The sequence below is a fragment of the Phoenix dactylifera genome, chromosome 12 (genome assembly GCF_051530095.1).
Source record: "Phoenix dactylifera cultivar Ajwa chromosome 12, Ajwa_hap1_PhDact_Kaust_v1.1, whole genome shotgun sequence".
Lineage (NCBI taxonomy): Eukaryota > Viridiplantae > Streptophyta > Magnoliopsida > Arecales > Arecaceae > Phoenix > Phoenix dactylifera.
The window spans coordinates 741,994-765,047 of NC_143201.1; the positions used below are offsets into that span (position 1 = coordinate 741,994).

The window sequence follows — 23,054 nt, forward strand, 5'->3', positions numbered from 1 at the left end:
GGGACTATTAATGGAGATCACTATTCAGATCTTGGGTTCCTAATGGTCCGACGGCTAAATTCTGGAAAAAGAACTAGATAGCACATTAGGCAACATTTGATTCATCCACACTTTATATATATATATATATATATATTAGCTGCTTTTATCCATCGCAAGCTGGAAGCAGTGTCCTGTGGAAATGAGGCCCTCATCTCGTGACCACCTTTACGATCGTCTTCCCTTTTTCTTGGTAACTTCTTTATGATTGCCTTCCCGGCCATATTTCTGGGATGCAAGAAATTCTTTCTGAGATCTTTAATTTTCATATACTCATTGGAGTGGGGAATTGTGGTTGAGCATAAGGGGAAAAATGGATAGTCCAGCCCACAACTAAAAGGCCGCCCAGTAAACATCAACGACAATCGGTTGAATCTTCACTTTGGTCTAGGGCCAGCTCGTCCTCGGAATTCCGCCGAAAGCTCCACCAACTCTAAATATTCGCCGACTCCTCCGACCAAGCTCGGGGTACTTCCAGACAATCGCCGATCCGCCCCGATCCAATTCCAGCGATACGCTTCGACCTTTGAGCTCGGGGCGCTCCACCGAGGACATCTCGGAATTCGGAAAGTCGAGCTACTTCCAGCATTCGCCAAGCCGATCTCATCAAACGCGTGACGCGACTACTTAACAAGCTCGTCCTCGCCAACGACTGCACTCATGTGTGGGTCTACGCCCACCTACGTGGCCGTATTTTACCACACTACCGTGTCATATCTCCATAACTGGCCAACAGCAGTCAGACGGCATCTTGACTACTCCAGCCATATCCTGCCATGACTGTCAACACTCTACCGTTCTTAAGAATGGGTTGTACCGCACGTCACCAACCAACCTGAGCTGCGCGCCATCCGGCTCAGAGCCACGTCCTCTCATAATGAGGGCTGACAGTACCTCTGCCACCTGGGCCACTCTATCGATGCTATAAATAGCTCGGTCAGGTAATTTCTAAGGAACTTTTGTGGCTGGATCAATTGGACCCCACTCTAACTTGATCGTCAGATGGCCTTCACCGGAAACACCGGTGAGGCTTTGTACAGGTCCGCAGCCGTCGCGCAGGAGGTGGCTCTCGTCTTCTCCTTCCAACCACCGGCGGCTCCTTCGACTCCACCGGCATGGTCACCCTCGGGCCAAATTTGAACCACAACAAATACAAATACAAAAATAAAATTTTATTTATTGTATTGTGTAAACCACCAAGGAAAAGAAAGAATTTTGATCGTGCAAATGGCCCGTTTGTGAGAAATCCAGCAAAATTGAACTGGATTTTTTACTAGATTTGTGGACTGGACAGATCGGATATTGCATTGATAAGCATCTAATAACAAAAGCATAACAACAGTCAGGAAGACAATCATGATCATTAATGAGATAAGGAGGAGATCGATATATAGCACGGGCGAAAATTGCAGGGGCGAGCTTACGTCTCTCCGGTAACGGCTCCAATGCTATTCCGAGCCCAATTGTGGCACCTCCCTTCCTCCCGCGTATTCTTTGGCCGCTTCACGCCAGCCATCTGTCCTGAACCCTCTCCACCTAACTCTCCCAACCCCCACTCCTCCGAGAACCATGCCATCAAAACCCATCCGCCTCTCTCCTTCCTCTTCCCACCTTCGCTAATAGCGGCATCGATCCTGAGCCATCGTGCCGGTGGGCGGGGCGACGAGCAGCAACATGACTGCCCGGCGGTCTCTGCCGCTCCTCGTGGCCCTGCTCTTCGCCGCGGCGTCCCTCCACGCCGACGCGGCGGACTCGGCCGAGGCCGCCGCGCTCCTCAAGTTCAAGAACATGATCGCCGACCCCGAGGGCAAGCTCGGCAGCTGGGTCGCCGGCACGGAACCATGCGGCGGCGACGGCAAGGGGAAGGGGGAATGGAACGGCGTGATCTGCGACGACGGCAATTTGCATGGCCTGCAGCTGGAAAACATGGGCCTGTCGGGCATGCTGAACGTCAGCGTGGGCGCCCTCAGGGAGTTGCCGGACCTCCGAACGCTTAGCTTCAAGGACAACCAATTCTCCGGGCCGATGCCGGAAGTGAAGAATTTCGCCGGGATAAGAAATATATTTCTGTCCAACAACAAGCTGTCCGGGGAGATCCCGGACGACGCGTTCCAGGGAATGGGCTCCCTCAAAAAGGTGGACCTCTCCAGCAACGAGTTCTCCGGCCCCATCCCGACGTCGCTCGCCCGTGTGCCCAAGCTCCTGCAGCTCCGGCTCGACGACAACAATTTCTCCGGCACCATACCCGATCTCCGGCAGAAGGGATTGAATCTGCTCAACGTGTCCCGCAACGAGCTGGAAGGCAAGATTCCCGACGGCCTCAGGAACGTCAAAGAAGCCTTCTTCGATGGTACGCGTCGATCGGCGGCGTCCTTCGATCCTTCCTTGTGAAATTTGAGCCTGGCTTCCTCTTACGTACTGCTATTATGATCACTTTTTTTTCCCTTCTTTTCCACGACGACAGGCAATAAGAATCTATGTGGCGAAGCTGTCGGAAACCCTTGTGCTACGCCGACGCCAACGCCACCGCAAGAGCCGACGCCGCCGCAACAGTCGCCTGGAGAGAAGTCGATCCCAGTACTGGCCCTGATGGCGGTAGCCTCTGGTGGGACGATAGTGGTAGTCGGAGCAATCGTGGTCGCAGTGAAACGTCGGCGGGAGGATGTGGAGGTATTAGGGCAGCCCATGTCCTCGAGGAACTCGAAGAAATACACATCGTTTCCGGAGGAGAAGCTCGAGAGGGGCGCTCTGGTCAAGTACGAGGGGAGCGCCAGCGGGAGGAAGACCGGGATGGCTGCGGGGGGGAGCGATCAGGGAAGGCTGGTGTTTGTGAAGGAAGGGAGGGAAAGGTTTGAGCTGCAGGACCTGCTCAGGTCCTCGGCCGAGGTGCTGGGGACGGGCAACTTTGGATGCACCTACAGGGCCAGTCTCCTGAATGGGCCCTCCGTGGTGGTGAAGAGGTCCAGGGACATGAACAGGACCGGCCGAGAGGATTTTGAGGAGCACATGAGAAGGCTGGGCCGGCTCTCCCACCCCAACCTCCTGCCATTGGTGGCCTACTACTACAGGAAGGAGGAGAAGCTCTTGCTCCACGACTACGTCCCCAACAGGAGCCTGGCTCTCATGCTCCATGGTAATTATTAAGAGGCAGGCCTTCCATTGTGAAGTAATGCGTTTGTTTCTTTAATCAATTGGCATGCATGACTAAATCTTCTCGTCTAAATCTTTGATACGCTCCCTGCCCCTCCATCGCATCCTCTTCGGTTTTAGAAAATCATCACCCTTCCCAAGTCTAGCCGTCTAGGTCGGTTTATATGAACAAGCAGGCAAAATAACAGAAGCAACCGGAAGGAGCGTATATAGAACAGTGCTAAACCAAGCAGGTGAATTGAATCCTCGACGATGCCCATATAATTAAACTCGGTACTTTGTTGTCATCAGGTAACGGAGGGTCGAACCATCCGATGATGTTTGACTGGCCGGTGCGCCTAAAGATCGTGAAAGGAGTAGCTCGTGCCATGGCTTACCTCTACGAGGAGCTCCCCATGTTAGGGGTGCCCCATGGGCACTTGAAGTCCTCCAACGTGCTGCTGGGGGAGTCCCTCGAGCCCCTCCTGACCGACTACGCCCTCGTACCGGTCACGAACCAATCTCACGCAGCACAATTCATGGTGGCCTACAAGTCCCCCGAGCGCAAGCAATTTGGCAGGACATCTAAGAAGAGCGATGTATGGAGCCTTGGCATGCTGATACTAGAGATTTTGACAGGCAAGGTCCCCGCGCATGATACACAGCAAGGGAAGGAGAGCGCAGATTTGGTGGACTGGGCTATCTCGGCAACCAGGGAGGAGCGGGCCGGCCAGGTGCTCGACAGCGGGATGAGCAGGACCGGGAATGCCGAGGGAGAGATGTTGAAGCTGCTGCAGATTGCATTGGCCTGTTGCGAGGAGCGCGTCGAGAAGAGGTGGGAGATCAAGGAAGCCGTCGAGAAGATTGAAGAGATAACAGAGGGGGGTGGGGACCACTCTTCAACCGCCAGCGAGCTGGAAGCCAGTTCTTCCAAACCTGCCGCTGCGGATGATTTCTCTTCTATTGCAATTAATTGAGGACTAATTAAATGGAAAGTTGGAGAGCATTGTGTCTGTCTGAGCTGTTTTCACGTTCAAATCAAAAAAAGGAAGAAAAAAATGGAGACCAGTTGCTCCAGACGTCGGTAATGGCCCTAGCTTTCTTCTATCTCTGTGGAGATTGCGAAGTGGTAGGGATCTGTAAGACTCCTCGTCCTGTTTTAGGAATCAAAACACAAATTCCCAACGATTTGGGCATTTACTGCTGTTGCTCATTTCTCATATTCTCAACCCGATCCCTGCTTCTAATTGCAGGACTGATGACATCTCGGGCAACAAATAACTCTGATTATGTATATAACCTGGTAATCTATATTCTACAGTTATACTCATCTATATCCTCCTTCACCCAGGCCATAGATAATATAGATTATTTATTCCAACAAAAGAAAGCAAATGGGCTCCTAGCGTCCTGCACCATAAGATTTGGCTTTCTACAATAATTTTTTGACGTTTTTAAAGAGAGGAAAATCAATGCTCTCCACAATACCTATTGCATATAACAGAAAACCCATGCTAAAGTCGCCTATCAAATATGTCCCCACATAAGCTAACCCCCTCCTAGGATCAATACGCTCCCGATTATAAGCTTCTAATATGAAATCATATTGAAAGAATAATATAAACAAACTGTCTTCCACATTGATAAAAATGTAAATAAATCTAGTTTCAAACATGTTATTCATGTATCGATTCTGTCCATGCCGATCTTGCATCAAAAATGCTGGTTATCACATAAAATAAAATAATGAGATAGGGGAAAGAACAGATATCCCAAACATGTCATCGGTCCCAAAGTGTAGCATTTTACGAGATCAAAGTCATCCATCAAATCGTCGTATCTATTAATTAAGGCACATAGTACACTGAAAGCTAGTCTCATAATCCATCTTTTATCCTAAGAAGTTTATTTTGCTTGTATGACACTACCGATGTAACAGAAAATTTTGTGTATGGATAATATTAGAGATGCATCCTTTTTGACACCAGTTACATATTCTTCACAATTCTACACTCTTTTCCACTTTATATGCCTTGACATCTCTATCTGTTTTCTGGAACACAGCCCTACATTTTTGTCTGTCGATCAAATTGATGCAGAGGCATGTTGTTTTGCTACAGATTAAATCATGCGTTTACAGCTTATAGTTGTTTCAGCTCCTTTTTTCCACATTACTTTAAAGTAGAGATTGATTGCAAAAACAAAATAAAGGAAAAGAATCAAGACAAAGTTGTTCCTAAAATGTTGCAAAAACAAATTAAACGAAAAGAATCAACACAAAATTGCTCCTAAGATGTTGCCGCCCATCTTCACAAGCATAAACAACACAATTATCAGATATGTAGCAAGAAGTAGGATAAACCTCCACACCATATAGTATAATGTACGAGCAATGCCTTACTTGTAGCATAGACATGTAAATCAGTTTTTCGTTTCTTTTTTTTTTTTTTTTTGCTTTTTTGAGTGAAAATATGTAAAGTTCGAATGGAAATTCTTCTCCATGCTGGCATGACTGAATGCATTGGTATATTGAGCAGTAATATCATCAAAGAATTTGGCATGATGGATTGCAGACAATTTAGAAGATGTGTAAGAAAAGGACAAGAGTATGGAGGAAGAAATTCATGACCTTGAAGACACTAGTTTTTTCGCTCAACCAGTTTATGGTGTTCTGTGCACTTGTTTCTGGCCTACAATCTAGCTAGCTTCAAAAGCAAACCTATCTTCATCATCTCAGAGCTAACAGATCATAAGTATGCTTTTTACCTAGTTAAGACATTTAAAAATATATTAAAAGTGTCCCACCGTTGGCAGCAGCTAAAAATCTACAACCATCTATCAGAAAAACATCGAGTTATAAGACAGACACTTTCCTCAAGATAAATGGGAAGACAATTACATCCAAAGAGAAATGACACTACAAGCAAACATGTGGTCTACCAGACATAAGCAACATTTGGATTAGAAGAATGCACCAAGATGAATGCCTATTAATCATTGATATTCATATTTCTTTGCACCATGGTAAGGAAAAGAGCCCATAACTAGTCTTGTGTGCAATAATAATCCATAAATATGCAGACTAGTTGGTATCAAATGGTAGAAAAGGTGAGAGATGAATGCATCATGGAGTCCAAAATATACCAGGATTAGACGGAAGAGATCCAGAGAGCAAGAGAGCATACAAGCGGAGGAAGGTGACCTCGCTGTGGTCGACTTGAGGAAAAAAGGGCATGGTTGCAATGCTGGTGGTTCTGAAAGAGAGTAGGGAGGTGGATTTAGATTTGAGAAAAGAGTGGGAGAGAGACAGGATTATGTGGTGTTGGGGTGCGCCGCAACAAATTAAGCATCCATGCTGGTGGGCGGGCTGAGACCAGGAAAAAAAACACACTAGAGAATGGAGGGAGAAGAATTAACCTTCTGACCATGAAACTAATCCATATGGCAAGACGGACTTCATCTTGCTCCACAAGGAATTGTTATACAGCTGGGCATAGCTGTTTTAGTTTGCATCCTAGGATTGGAAGAGAGGATTTATCCGTAGCAAATTACTGCTGTTGTTGGGGTTGGACACCCAACAGGGGAAGAAAAAGCTGGGTTACAGCTTTTCTCCAATAATTACTATTCACTAACTAAAAAGAAAAAAAAGGACTTACCACACAACCCATCTGCATTGAAAAAGAAGCCCATCTTCTCCAAGTAGATCTAGAGGCCACACATTATCTATGAGACTCCAGTACTTATGGAAACAACTAACAGGGATAAGACTCCAGTACTCAACAAAACAAAAGCCCTGTGGATTATCCTTTGAAGACTAAATAGTAGAACTTTCACTCATCTATGAGGATGATGAAGGACTCCACATAAAGCCCCCTGTCCTCCAATCTCTTGCATGGCACAAGATAGAAGCCAACCGGTGCTGTTGTAGTTGTAAAAGAAAGAGATGAGTTAAACAACCGCTGACCGCTAATGACTACTCTTGGCCTTAATCGATGCACTAAAACTGACCTTAAAAGGGTTGCCTACAAAAGCTGACAGCACTTGTAATCAAATACATGATGTAACAGAACAACATTTAATTCCTACACCCTGGCATGGACATTTTTCTCAATCACCCTGGTGATGGATCCTCAAGAAATGCTTGCAATGGGATGATCTCCAATAGATACCATGGGAGTCAACCAAACTTCAACAGTATATGACCACAGAAAATTGCAGAAATGTAACCTAACAAAGTGTGGCAAGTATGAAAGCCTGAAGGGAGACAAAGATAACCACCTTAAATTTGGTGTTAAAACAATGCACATACTTTAAAACTATTTTCATAAAATCCACAGCGGTCATTAAGGGAATTAAAGGTTTTCTCGAGCAGAACATAGGTCTGCTACCACCTGCTGAATCCACGCATATGAGCGAAGCCATAAACTAATGCACAGGCACACAGCAATCCGTAGTTAATAATAGAACAGAGAAAACTAAATCAAAACCATATTTCGACTGCTAAAATAGCACTGAATTCGCTCGTACATAACCAGATCAAGAATCCATAATATTGTATCGAAAGCCAAACTTCAACATCCAAAAAACCTTGCTTAAAGACTCGGATCGAAGAGACGGTACTAAATAGAAATAAAAAGTGATGGAAAAGAGGAAACAAAGGATGATTGGACAGGAAAACGAGAAGCTAACTCTGTTACATCAGGCAGACGGCGGTGCGCGACTCGAACCTCTGGCTGCGGCTCTATTCAGATGGGATCTCGACGTCGCCGTCGGTGATCTCCTGCTGCATGTCCTTGGGGTCCTTGCCGTCGACGGTGCAGCCGACCGAGACGCAGGTGCCGAGGATTTCCTTGACGGTGCCGGCTAGGTCCTTGGCCATGGATCGCGGACGCATCACCCGGGCGATCTCGATCACGTCGTCGAGGGAGATGTTGCCGTTGTGCTTGATGTTCTTGGTCTTCTTGCGGTCGCGCTCCGGCTCCTTGAGGGCTTTGATCACCAGGGCGGCGGCGGAGGGCACCACCGCCACCTTGGCCTGGCGGTTCTGGACGGTGAGCTTGACGGTGACGCGGAGGCCCTTCCAGTCCTTGGCCGTCTCCTTGGCGATGTCTTCACCGATCTTCTTGGGGGAGAGACCCAGGGGACCGATCTTGGGGGCCAGGGAGCTCGCCGCCCCGACCTCGCCGCCGGTCACGCGGACGTAAACGTCGACGACCTGGGAGGGATCAAACTTGGGCGGCATGGCAGCGGCGGCGGCGGCGAATAAAGAACTTGGGAGTGCTGTTAGGGTTAGGGTTTTTGAAAAAGCGATGCTTGGACTCGGATGATTTATATAGAGAAGAGCGCGTGCGGTGCGCCTCCTCCTGAAGAACCCGGCCCGGGTCTTTACAGAGGTGCCCAGGCCCGCAGTGGAAACATGTACGAGTTCCAAATTCTAAAAGACGGGCTCGGCTTGGACAACAACGTGGGCCTCAATATTTATTTAAAATGTTTTTACATAAATATTTTTCTAAATATTAAATTTTATATGAATATATTTATAAAATTTATATTTATATATAAATATATATGTTCATAAAATACTGATTTAACTATTTTATTCTTTTTTATTCTTATTTTTACATATCTATCCACGCAATCTAACGTTATTAAAAATTTAACGATTTCAAATTAAAATAAATAAAATATCTTTAATGGGTAGATATGCAAAAAATAAATAAATGCAAAACGATGGAGAACAAAAAATAATTTCAATTTTTTATTTTATTTTTAATTAAAATAAACATAATTTTTATTAATGGTATTAGAAGAATCGTTATATTAGAAATATTTGTGCAAAAAAAAAAGCAATCACAACGGAGAACAAAAAATAATTTCAATTTTTTATTTTATTTTTAATTAAAATAAACATAATTTTTATTAATGGTATTATAAGAATCGTTACTGTTACGGGGGAACTCAGCCACCATGCCCCACGTGACCGACACGCGCGCCCAAGAAGACTACAGCTGCCCCTTGATCCAGTAACCCGACCCCGAGTCGGATATCTTCGGCTTCGCAGCCCGACCCCGAGTCGGATATCTTCGGCTTCGCAGCCCGACCCCGAGTCGGCTGCCCCTTGATCCAGTAACCCGACCCCGAGTCGGATATCTTCGGCTTCGCAGCCCGACCCCGAGTCGGCTGCCCCTTGATCCAGCAATCCGACCCCGAGTCGGCAATCTCTCGACAACGACAGGCTGTTCCCCTGAAGCACGCCGCGACCCTCTGCTCCACTACTCCCTGCAACGGTCGTATCCGGCGCTGCTCCACGATCTCCTGTAACAGCCGTACAAAGCGGAGCTCCACTACGCCCTGTCATGGCCGTACCCAGCGCTGCCCCACGATGCCCTGTAACGGCCATGTCAGTGGCAACTCCATCGTGCCACACGATGACCAACCCCCCAGAAGGACCCCCCAGCCTGGTATATATGCTGCTGGGGGGAGAAGGGGGGAGGTAAGAAAGAACTTCCAGTGCATTCTCCTACTGGCTACAATTATCTCTCCTTCTCCTCCAATCTCCTCTGACTTGATCGTCGGAGGGCCCCCACTACCCCAGTGGTGGTGCGAGGCTTGCTTGCAGGTTTTTCGGTGGAAAGTGGAGCGCAATCAACACCAACCAAGGCGACTCAGACGGAACCCCGTTCACACCGCTGTGCCAATCGTTCTCGGTTTGGACCACCAGCAACAGTTGGCGCTAGAGGAAGGGCCCTTTTGTGGGACAAAACCGTGAGGGCAATCCCCCCGTCAGCGCTGGACGCGCGGGCCGGAAACGTCTCCCTCCGTCAGCGCTGGACGCGCGGACCGGAGCGCCCAAAGCGGACAATACCTCGTGGGGGACGCGGTCTCTTTCTGCTCGGCTCGGTTGGGACTAAGGCTGTTGCCGGGGTGAAAATCCCGCAACAGATTGGCGCTAGAGGAAGGGCCCGAATCTCAGAGCGATCGTAATGGCACGGCGAGGTGGTCGTGGAGCTTCCAATGCCTCCGGTCGCGGGGCCTCTCGCGCCTCCGGCCGGGAGGCCGCTGCGTCTCCAACACATTCTCAGCAACACTCTACCGTTCCACCCCCCATTCAGATGGTCGAAGCCGCTCAGTTCGACCAGTTAGCCCAGCAGGTTCGCACCCTCGCGGAGGCAGTGCAGAACCTGCAGGGTGTGATGTCTCGGGCGCCGCAGCGGGCCCAGGAGCCGCTGCTCCCTGAGCGCTCACCTGTCCTCCTCAACCCGCGCTCCTTCCTCTCCAATGGGGAGGAGCGCCGGCGCGAGGAAGATTCTCAAGCACGGTCCATTCTGCCGGGACCTTCCCATCGGAGCTGCGCGGGGTACGAGAGGCGGGCCCGGGCGCGTTCCCAGACCCCCCAGTCCTCAAGGAACCCGCGCTCCAGTCGGTCCCCCTCTCGGTGCTCCTTGTCTCCCACCCATCGGTCGCGCTCCCTGGACCGGCGGGTGGACGATCTCCACCGACAACTCCAGGTCCTGAAAGGCCACTCCAAAGATCCCTTCGCCGACTTGGAGATCTCCTCCCAGCCGGCGCTTGCCTCGAGGATCCTGCGGACCCCGAATCCGCCGGGGTTTAAAATGCCGGCGATCGAGCCCTATGTCGGGGCGGCGGACCCGCGGGATCACGTCGAGAGTTTCAGGACTCTTATGCTCCTCCACGGAGCATCAGATCCTCTCCTCTGCAAGGCCTTCCCGGCGACCCTCCGTGGCCCGGCAAGGGCGTGGTTCGCCGGCTTGGAGGCTAACTCAATCCAGTCCTTCGACCAGTTTACTCGCCTCTTCATCACCCATTTCGCCGTCAGTAGCCGGCGGCGACTGGTCTCCGACTCCCTCTTCGATATCCGGCAAAACGAGGGAGAAAGCTTGCGGGATTATCTTACCCGCTTCAACAAGGCTACGCTGGAAGTCCGGAACCTGAGCCAGGAGGTGGCTCTTTCAGCCCTGAAGCGTGGCTTCCGAAAGGGCAGACTCACCTTCTCCCTGGACAAACGCCTGCCGCGGAGCTTCCCGGAGCTGTTGTCCCGGGCGAACCAGTATGCGGACGCCGAGGAGGCGGCCGCCCACCGGAGCAAGGAGGCCGCCGAGATCCCTCCAAAGCTCGGGAAGAAAAGGCGAAAAGAGGCACGCCAGAGGAGGAGCCCGACGCCTCAACGTCGGCGCAGAAGCCTGTCGCCGGCGAGGAACCACGGCGCCCTACGCCCTCGTTCTCCGCCCCGACGTTTCAACCGGTACACTCCTCTCCTGACTCCCCGGGCCCAGATCCTCATGGAAATCAAGGGGCGGGAGGACCTCCCGGTCCCGAGACAGATGAAGAAGATCCCTGGGAGGAGGCCCTCTCGGGCGTACTGTGAGTACCACCGGGACCACGGCCACGACACCGAAGACTGCTTCCAGCTTCGGGACGAGATCGAGGCTCTCATCCGCCGAGGGCGTCTCGGTCGATATGTGAACGACCGACGTCCCCCCGCAGACTCGCGTCCGGCCGACCCGGCCCCTCCGGAGCCTCGGGAGCAGAATCGACCCGTCGCGGGCGTGATCCATACTATCACTGGGGGCTGCCCCCGGCCCGAGAGGAACGCAGGGGTCTCTCAACCATGCGCCGGAGAGGAGGCCCACGATCCATGGCAACCTGAACAGCTCCGGCTTGGCAGGCTCCATCGCACCTGCACCTATATTTATAGCCAAACTGCGGCCCCCCGGTCGTTCCGATGCGGGTGGCTCCAATAAATGCGGGCGCATTGAATCCGAAGCCGATCCGGCTCTCGAGGCGTATCTTCCCGCGATTTCCTAAGCGTCATTCTCCTTAATCGCATTCTTTGTGCAGGACACTCCGGGTGGCCTGTACCCCTAGGTCCACGTATCTCCGCTCGCGCCCCAGGCCGCATCCGCCTCGAAGAACGCGCGTATCGCGGCCGCTTAACTGACACTCCTCGCAAGCAGCAACTGGCGATCCGATTTCCCAGGTAACCCCTTAATTAGCATTTAATGCCCATCTGGTGTTCCCCAGGCGACGCTTGGAGAGGAGGAGAAACACGATCGCAGCTGGCCATGGAGAAATTCCGTCGGGCGGCAAGCGACAAGCGCACGACCAGCGAGCGGAATTTTCCGAGGCTCGGCCCTCGGATGCCAGACTAACCCGATGATCATCCCGGGAGCAGACTAGCCTGAAGCCCCGACCGGTCGCCTCGGCTTGCGCCAGCCTTGGCCGACCAACGAGCGGAATTTTCCGAGGCTCGGCCCTCGGATGCCAGGCTAACCCGATGATCATCCCGGGAGCAGACTAGCCTGAAGCCCCGACCGGTCGCCTCGGCTTGCGCCAGCCTTGGCCGACCAACGAGCGGAATTTCCCGAGGCTCGGCCCTTGGATGCCAGGCTAACCCGATGATCATCCCGGGAGCAGACTAGCCTGAAGCCCCGACCGGTCGCCTCGGCTTGCGCCAGCCTTAGCCGACCAACGAGCGGAATCTCCCGAGGCTCGGCCCTCGGATGCCAGGCTAACCCGATGATCATCCCGGGAGCAGACTAGCCTGAAGCCCCGACCGGTCGCCTCGGCTTGCGCCAGCCTTGGCCGACCAACGAGCGGAATCTTCCGAGGCTCGGCCCTCGGATGCCAGGCTAACCCGATGATCATCCCGGGAGCAGACTAGCCTGAAGCCCCGACCGGTCGCCTCGGCTTGCGCCAGCCTTGGCCGACCAACGAGCGGAATTTCCCGAGGCTTGGCCCTCGGATGCCAGGCTAACCCGATGATCATCCCGGGAGCAGACTAGCCTGAAGCCCCGACCGGTCGCCTCGGCTTGCGCCAGCCTTGGCCGACCAACGAGCGGAATTTTCCGAGGCTCGGCCCTTGGATGCCAGGCTAACCCGATGATCATTCCGGGAGCAGACTAGCCTGAAGCCCCGACCGGTCGCCTCGGCTTGCGCCAGCCTTGGCCGACCAACGAGCGGAATCTCCCGAGGCTCGGCCCTCGGATGCCAGGCTAACCCGATGATCATCCCGGGAGCAGACTAGCCTGAAGCCCCGACCGGTCGCCTCGGCTTGCGCCAGCCTTGGCCGACCAACGAGCGGAATTTCCTGAGGCCTGACAACCCTCAGATGCCAGGCTAACCCGATGATCATCCCGGGAGCAGACTAGCCTGAAGCCCCGACCGGTCGCCTCGGCTTGCGCCAGCCTTGGCCGACCAACGAGCGGAATCTCCCGAGGCTTGGCCCTCGGATGCCAGGCTAACCCGATGATCATCCCGGGAGCAGACTAGCCTGAAGCCCCGACTGAAAGTGAATCCTAGGTTCTTCGGTGTTAAGCATGCGGATTTTTTTTTTTTTTAAAACCATGGCTGAACCTGATCGGGTTGCCTACGTACCCCTTCATAAGGGGGATCAAGCCATACGTAGTTCTTTTTAAGTTTTAAAATGCAGCGGAAAAATCGAATCAAACAATTTAATTCATGCATGCTTACAAGATCAAATCTAGAAATCAGCACCTTAAGAACACATAGGATTATGCCGGAATCGTTTAAACAATTATGCTAAAACTTTCATGCATGATTAACTATCAGATCTGAAACTTAAGAACTCTATTCCGATTAATCTCCGAATATCCATTGAATGGATTCTGGAGATATCTCCGTGAGGAGCCCCAAAAGAGGGTAAAACCTCGGGGAATCAGACCTAGATCTTGACACCATAATAAAAGATTAATGTAGGATTAATACCTTTTATGATGGATGAAACTTGTGGATCTGATCCTCGACTTCGCAGCCACGCACACGAATGGCCTCTACGAGAAGTCCACGCGAAGTTCCTGAAGAGATCCAATCCTGCGGAAGTGCTAGCTTGCGCAGAATTTCTTGAGGCTGAAATTTGATCTTCCAAGCACTATCAACTTTTGATCCGCCTTCTTGGAAGAACTTGGAGGAAAGGTTTAAAGGGATTGAAGAGGACTTAGATCTGATCTAAAGACTCTTATCAGGGACCCCTAACACTAATGGCGCGATGGACTTAGAGGAGGAAGAAGTCAGCTAGATTGAATGCAGAATTTTTCCATGCATGAACTAGGGTTCCTCTCTTTTCTTTTCCCTTTTTTCTTCTTCTTTTTCTCTCTTTTTTCCTTGAATTCGACCACCAGATGATGGAGGTCCTTTTAATGTTGCTCTCCTACCTAACTTCATGCCAACCATCCCATATTTGTGGAGGATTTTGTGGGGTTTTGAATTTTGAATTCAAAATTCAAGTTCATGTGCCATTACATGATGAAGCTTGATCTAATCTAAACCATTCATCATGTTGCCACTTCCCTCTTTCAATTTCGAAATTCCCATGCCCCTAATCAGATTAGAGGGTCACGTGGTGATTTTGTGGTGATTAAATTCGAAATTCAACCTTAATTAGAAGTGAGATAAAGATAAGGATGGCATATGTCATGAAGAGAGAGAATTTGATCTTATCCAATTCTTTTCATGAATTTATCTCTCCATTTCGACCCATCTAATGATGAAAGAGGTCCCTGATGTTGCCAAGTGTCCCATGGCACCATTAAATAAATTAAATTAATTTTTAATCATATTAAAAATCAATTTATGGCGCCATGCATGGATATGTGACAAGTGAATTTCAAGATCCGAATAGTTTCAGATCAAACCCATTTAATTTAATTAAATCCTAACAATTAGAATGATTCAATTACCATGGGTTGAACCTAATCCAATTAGGTCAATCCCTAATTAAGCACAAATTTAATCTAATTTAATTTGGTCAACCTAAGTCCTCTTGATTCAGACCTAATCCAATCAGGTCAAAAATCCTGATTGAGCCCAGAATTGAATCTAATTCAATTTGGCTCATCCTTAGTCTAATTACTCAATCCAATTGAGTTCATTAGTAATCTAATTACTAATTAATCCTCCGATAATTACTTTAATTATTTTATAAGATAATTTGCCAATCGAATTGACCAAATTACCCCTGAATGATTCTTAATCATTCATCAGCCTTCTTGATCAATCAGGAATCTTCTATGCGTGTGACCTCATAGGTTCGAACCTAAGCCGGTAGTATAGGAACGACTTCCTACACTAATCGATGTGACCATCTAGCAATGGTACCCGACGTCCGAATAGGTCGAATATATGCGAAGCAAATATTCTGGAACCCTGAACTATGGTTACTGTATAATTCAATCCCTTTGACTCTTAATGCCAGGATGACTTAGAGCTCACTGTCAACCCTATAATTAGTACATCCATTATGTGATTAACTTTAGATATCCCGTGACTCCTCACTGAGATTACCCTGGCCAAGGTTTTGCTAAATTAGTCACAAGACATTATCTCCTGTTTGCAGGAGGGGTCAATTCCATCTTGACTCACAACTGACTACGCAAGTACTTGACTGCACCCAGTGACCTTCCGTCACTGAATTAGAAATTCAGGTAGTCCGGTACCAAAGTACAGTGAGTTGCTTGCTAGTCACAGGTTGCGGTCTCAGGTCAGAGGGCCAAACTTATACCCATATCCACTCGGAACATCTCTCGACAGTAGAGCGTTCCGGAATTGGTCACGTTCAGTGAAATGTACTCCTACACTTCACCTGTATGGCATACCAGTGTCTCCACACTCCTTGATTAAGAGGACAACCAACGTATATGTCACACAACGACCTAATCTCGATAATGTTGTCGTCCTAGTAATAACATATCATTTGGTCGCGAACAAGTTTAAGGACTCAAAGATAAATCCTCCTTTATCATAACATAAGTCCTAAGGACTTCATCATATAAGAGTTCATTTGAAGATGAAATGATGAATAATGCCAAATAATACTTTATTAATTTGTCAATTTATTTACAATATTCAATCATCAATATGCTGACGATTGACATTTAGGATACAATTCCCAACAACTCCCACTTAGCCTAAAGCCAATCGGCACAGTATCTAATACCCATCTTCGACTTGTGTTCGTTGAACTCTTTGATGCCGAGGACTTTGGTAAATGGGTCAGCCAGATTTTCTTTTGTGTCAATCTTCTGAAGATCAATATCACCTCGTTCTATAATCTCTCGAACCAGGTGATAACGTCGCAGAATATGCTTGGTCCGCTGATGTGCTTTAGGTTCCTTTGCCTGAGCTATGGCTCCAGTGTTATCACAAAATATAGGAACTGGACCATCAATGGAAGGTGCCACTCCCAGCTCGGTGATGAACTTGCGCAACCATACGGCTTCCTTGGCTGCATCAGATGCTGCAATGTATTCTGCTTCACATGTAAAATCTGCCACTGTATGCTGCTTGGAACTCTTCCAGCAGATGGCCCCACCCTTAAGAGTGAAGATATATCCCGACACGCTCTTGCTATCATCTTGATCTGACTGAAAACTTGAATCGGTATATCCCTCAAGTTTTAAGTCAGAATCACCGTAGACAAGCCACTGATCTTTAGTATTTCTCAAATACTTAAGGATGGTTTTGACAACCTTCCAGTGGTTGCTACCTAGATCAGACTGGTATCTACTCACTACTCCTAGTGAGTATGCCACGTCTGGTCTAGTACATGTCATGGCATACATTATAGATCCCACTGCCGAAGCATATGGAATTCTATCCATAGTCTCTCTTTCTTGAGAGGTTGTCGGACAATCCCTTTTAGAGAGGTTAATTTCATGGCCCATTGGAAGATAGCCTTTCTTGGAATTAATCATACTGAACCTTTTCAGTATAGTATCAATGTATGTGGATTGGGATAATCCAAGCAATCTTCTAGATCTATCTCTATAGATCTTCATCCCTAGGATGTAAGATGCTTCTCCCAAATCCTTCATGGCAAATTGAGATGATAGCCAAACCTTTATTCCTTGTAATGCAGGAATGTCATTCCCGATTAAAAGAATGTCATCCACATACAAAACAAGAAATATATAACTGAACCATTTGCCCATTTATAAATGCAAGGTTCCTCTTCATTCTTAATGAAGCCATATGATTTGATCACCTTATCAAATCGTATGTTCCAACTCCGTGAAGCTTGCTTTAATCCATAAATGGATTTTTGAAGCTTGCACACCTTAGACTCATCTGCAGATATAAAACCTTCAGGTTGCATCATATACACCTCTTCTTCTAAATCTCCATTTAGAAAAGCGGTTTTAACATCCATCTGCCAGATTTCATAATCTAAGTGTGCTGCTATCGCAAGCATAATCCGAATGAATTTGAGCATTGCCACAGGAGAAAACGTCTCGTCATAGTCAATACCATAACGTTGACGATATCCCTTGGCAACCAGACGGGCTTTATAGGTCTCTACTTTTCCGTCTGCGCCCCGTTTTCTTTTGAAAATCCACTTACACCCTATGGGTTTAATCCCTTCGGGTGGGTCAACTAATGTCCATACATCATTGACCTTCATGGATTCCATTTCGGATTGCATGGCTCCAAGCCATGCATCAGAGTCATGCCTCTGCATAGCATCCATATAGGTGATCGGATCCTCATTGTTTTCATCAAGTTCGACAGGATCCCCGTCCTGGACCAAGAAACCGTAGTATCTGTCCGGCTGACGTGGTACTCTACCTGATCGCCTTAATAGTGCATCTAAGATGGGTTCTGGATCTGATCTAATCAAATCTGACTCAACTAGTTCAGTAGATGGTGTCAGATCTTCTACATGTTGAACTTCCCTAAGCTCAACATTAGAGCTTTTAGTTCCTTCACTAAGGAATTCTTTCTCTAAGAAAACAGCTCTATTGCTTACGAATAACTTTTGTTCTTCAGCAAAGTAGAAGTAATATCCTTTAGTTTCTTTAGGATAACCAACAAAGAAACATTTGTCAGACTTGGGTTCAAGCTTGTCTGTCTTCAAACGTTTGACATATGCTGGACACCCCCAAACCCTAAGGTGAGACAGCATTGGCTTACGTCCAGTCCACATCTCATGTGGTGTTTTATTTACAGACTTACTTGGAACCTTATTTAGAATGTAGCAGGCTGACTCAAGTGCATATCTCCAAAAGGATATGGGCAGACTTGCAAACCCCATCATGGATCGAACCATGTCTAACAGAGTTCGATTTCTTCTTTCTGATACACCGTTATACTGTGGTGTACCAGGAGGAGTCCATTGGGAGAGAATCCCATTCTCTCCTAAATATGTCAAAAACTCATTGGAAAGGTATTCGCCTCCTCGATCTGATCGAAGAGTTTTAATACTCTTTCCAGTTTGTTTTTCTACTTCATTACGATACAATTTGAACATTTCAAATGCTTCAGATTTATGTCTCATTAAATAGACATAACCATACCTAGAAAGGTCGTCTGTAAACGTAATGAAATATGAATACCCACCTCTAGCATCTGTGCTTATTGGCCCACATACATCAGAATGTACAAGGGTCAATAAATCACTGGCTCGTTCACCTTTTCCGGTAAAAGGTGATTTGGTCATCTTACCAAGAAGACATGACTCACAGGTTGTCAATGATTCACAATCATTAACATTGAGGATTCCCTCTTTACTTAACCTGTTCATCCTGTTCTTGTTAATATGACCTAGCCTATGATGCCAAAGGTAGACATCCGTGACATTATCTATTCTAGGACGCTTACTTGACGTGTACATTACATTAACAGGTTGTGATAACAAGTAGATGCCATTGCTCAATTGTCCATTCATTACAGTAACACCATTCATAATGATATCACAAGAATATTTCTTTATTGAAATTTCATAACCGTTCATGGCCAAAAGGCCTACGGAAATTACATTCAATAAGAATGCAGGACAATAGTGACAATCACTCAAGACAACTACATGAGAATTGAAAACAAGTTTGAGATTTCCTAAAGCTAGAACTGGAACAGATCTTCCATCTCCAACATTCAGGAATCTCTCGCTGTTTTCAAATCTCTCATTGACCTGAAGTCCTTGCAATGAATTGCATATATTAAACGGACTTCCAGTATCTAATACCCAGGTTGAATTATCACATATAGAGAAATTACAAGGTGTTATCATATAAATACCTTGATCAGCAACTGATTGCCCTTTTCTCTTGCTTAGCCTGTTCGGGTCAAGTGAGGTAAGGTACTGAGGACAATTCCTCTTCCAATGCCCCTGCTTCTTACAATAGAAGCATTCTGCCTGACTTTGGTCATCCTTAATCCTTTTGGTCTGACTATGCTGAGTTTTCAGCTTTCTATACCAATTATTGAAGTTGGGACTAGTCAACTTGTCATTATCCAATAATGAGCGAAGTGACAAACTTGTGGCCATTTCTACATAAAAGAAAATTTGGCTATTAGTATATGAATTGACTAAACACAGTAGACTTGGACTTTAGTCTAAAGATACTCCCACTATTTTATACAAATTGGTAGCCTCTACCTCCAATTCGAAAAATTACTCCTAATTCTTTAGTGGGCACTAGAACCCAATAGATCGCATATAGGCCCGAGTGTAGCTCGGCTAACCCATATGCACCTATTGGTAGGTTCTAAACCAGTTGCTTCACCAAGCAACTTCTAGTGATAATTTTGCCCTAGGTTCTTCGGCAGGCGTGTGGCGCCTCCACCGAATACCCTAGTCAGGTCCAACCATTAAATGATAGGGTTAAGTCTAATCAACTAATAGACGACCAAGCCCGAGTGTGGCTCGGCTCACCTGACCGCCTATTGAAGGTACACTTAACTCATCATATATTGAATGACAATTCCAATGCTTGATAAGTACCAGGCGTGTCGCGCCTCCAATAATTATCAAAACATTGGACCCATTATCACCCAACTTAATGGGAGGCTATGACCTAGTTATCCCCATAACCATTTCATTTTAAGGACCTAATAATTTTAGAGGATTTCATAATTAGGATAGATGAGAAGATCCGGTTAGTCTAATTTCTCCCACTGACTTCACCAAATCAGATTAGACTCAAACCGGTTAAGGAGACACCTAAATCAGTCAAACTGATTTTCCTTATAGGCATGGGCTAACTCGAATCATTAAGTGATCCAATCAAAATGTGATTGACCATGTCGGCCAGGTAAGTGAGATCGGTGGAAGGGATATGCCATTAACTCGGCAAAGACGAATCAGTGCGAGTAGCTCCCAATTAAAAACCACCGGTCAAAACTGCCAAACTTACCTTAGACACCAACTGGTTAATCAATTTCGATTTGATTACTCAAATGACTCGGGCTACACCTCTGAGCCTAAATCAAGTTCCATCTTGGTCTAATCAAAGACATGGACTTGATCCATCTACAACTATTGTAAATTGATCTAGAATTTTCTTGACCTAATCTAGTTACTACTTAATTAGATTTGATCAATTAATTCTATTTGTCCATGTATGATTCTAACCTTAGGTCTAACCCAATTCTAGGAACTTGATTCAAGCTAACCCATATGCCCAAAGAATTATGCAATGTCAATTAATTGAGTTACAATTCTATTTCATAACACTTAATTCTCAATTAAGTTTAGACTTATGAAAGTTTTGATCATTGCATATTTCTTTTTAATTACATATTAATTACAATCTTTCAGTTCTTAAAACATATTTTCAGATCTGAGTTTTTGTAATTAATCACATGTAATCAGATTAAATTCATGTTTAAGTCATTATATTTAATGTTCATGCATCACATATACATAACAACATGAATTAATACAAACAACATACATCTTATGTATTTGTTTTTTCACTTTTATTTTCAGATCTGATTTGTTCATTAAAATTAGAGATCATATGAATCATAAATTTTATTTAGATCTAATCTAAACAATATTATGATTTCAGATTTATTTATGTTACAAATCTTAACACAAACATGCATCATATGCATTCAAAATTTCAGATCTAGTTAATCATGCATAATCAGCAATTAAATCAATCATAAAAAATACTTTAGATCTAATCTAAGCATGCTCATGATTTCAGATTTAATTACAAGAATTAAAACATAAAAGTTTAAACATGAACCTGGCTCTGATACCACTGAAAGTGAATCCTAGGTTCTTCGGTGTTAAGCATGCGGATTTTTTTTTTTTTTTAAACCATGGCTGAACCTGATCGGGTTGCCTACGTACCCCTTCATAAGGGGGATCAAGCCATACGTAGTTCTTTTTAAGTTTTAAAATGCAGCGGAAAAATCGAATCAAACAATTTAATTCATGCATGCTTACAAGATCAAATCTAGAAATCAGCACCTTAAGAACACATAGGATTATGCCGGAATCGTTTAAACAATTATGCTAAAACTTTCATGCATGATTAACTATCAGATCTGAAACTTAAGAACTCTATTCCGATTAATATCCGAATATCCATTGAATGGATTCTGGAGATATCTCCGTGAGGAGCCCCAAAAGAGGGTAAAACCTCGGAGAATCAGACCTAGATCTTGACACCATAATAAAAGATTAATGTAGGATTAATACCTTTTATGATGGATGAAACTTGTGGATCTGATCCTCGACTTCGCAGCCACGCACACGAATGGCCTCTACGAGAAGTCCACGCGAAGTTCCTGAAGAGATCCAATCCTGCGGAAGTGCTAGCTTGCGCAGAATTTCTTGAGGCTGAAATTTGATCTTCCAAACACTATCAACTTTTGATCCGCCTTCTTGGAAGAACTTGGAGGAAAGGTTTAAAGGGATTGAAGAGGACTTAGATCTGATCTAAAGACTCTTATCAGGGATCCCTAACACTAATGGCGCGATGGACTTAGAGGAGGAAGAAGTCAGCTAGATTGAATGCAGAATTTTTCCATGCATGAACTAGGGTTCCTCTCTTTTCTTTTCCCTTTTTTCTTCTTCTTTTTCTCTCTTTTTTCCTTGAATTCGACCACCAGATGATGGAGGTCCTTTTAATGTTGCTCTCCTACCTAACTTCATGCCAACCATCCCATATTTGTGGAGGATTTTGTGGGGTTTTGAATTTTGAATTCAAAATTCAAGTTCATGTGCCATTACATGATGAAGCTTGATCTAATCTAAACCATTCATCATGTTGCCACTTCCCTCTTTCAATTTCGAAATTCCCATGCCCCTAATCAGATTAAAGGGTCACGTGGTGATTTTGTGGTGATTAAATTCGAAATTCAACCTTAATTAGAAGTGAGATAAAGATAAGGATGGCATATGTCATGAAGAGAGAGAATTTGATCTTATCCAATTCTTTTCATGAATTTATCTCTCCATTTCGACCCATCTAATGATGAAAGAGGTCCCTGATGTTGCCAAGTGTCCCATGGCACCATTAAATAAATTAAATTAATTTTTAATCATATTAAAAATCAATTTATGGCGCCATGCATGGATATGTGACAAGTGGATTTCAAGATCCGAATAGTTTCAGATCAAACCCATTTAATTTAATTAAATCCTAACAATTAGAATGATTCAATTACCATGGGTTGAACCTAATCCAATTAGGTCAATCCCTAATTAAGCAAAAATTTAATCTAATTTAATTTGGTCAACCTAAGTCCTCTTGATTCAGACCTAATCCAATCAGGTCAAAAATCCTGATTGAGCCCAGAATTGAATCTAATTCAATTTGGCTCATCCTTAGTCTAATTACTCAATCCAATTGAGTTCATTAGTAATCTAATTACTAATTAATCCTCCGATAATTACTTTAATTATTTTATAAGATAATTTGCCAATCGAATTGACCAAATTACCCCTGAATGATTCTTAATCATTCATCAGCTTCTTGATCAATCAGGAATCTTCTATGCGTGTGACCTCATAGGTTCGAACCTAAGCCGGTAGTATAGGAACGACTTTCTACACTAATCGATGTGACCATCTAGCAATGGTACCCGACGTCCGAATAGGCCGAATATATGCGAAG

The 23,054-nt window shown here is 46.1% G+C and overlaps 2 protein-coding genes across 2 annotated transcripts; one reads left to right on the plus strand and one right to left on the minus strand.

The window, feature by feature from the left end:
* The first annotated feature begins 1,589 nt into the window (after window positions 1–1,589).
* LOC103713136 (pollen receptor-like kinase 1) lies at window positions 1,590–4,490 on the plus strand. Its single transcript, XM_008799956.6, has 3 exons — window positions 1,590–2,389; window positions 2,504–3,172; window positions 3,481–4,490. Exons 1-3 carry the CDS (start codon window positions 1,714–1,716, stop codon window positions 4,143–4,145), a joined length of 2,010 nt encoding a protein of 669 aa, XP_008798178.3. The 5' UTR covers window positions 1,590–1,713; the 3' UTR covers window positions 4,146–4,490.
* A 3,154-nt stretch (window positions 4,491–7,644) lies between these two features.
* On the minus strand, window positions 7,645–8,521 carry LOC103713135 (large ribosomal subunit protein uL11). Its single transcript, XM_008799955.6, has one exon. The coding sequence runs from the start codon at window positions 8,408–8,410 to the stop codon at window positions 7,910–7,912; it is 501 nt and encodes a 166-aa protein (XP_008798177.1). The 5' UTR covers window positions 8,411–8,521; the 3' UTR covers window positions 7,645–7,909.
* Window positions 8,522–23,054: the final 14,533 nt, after the last annotated feature.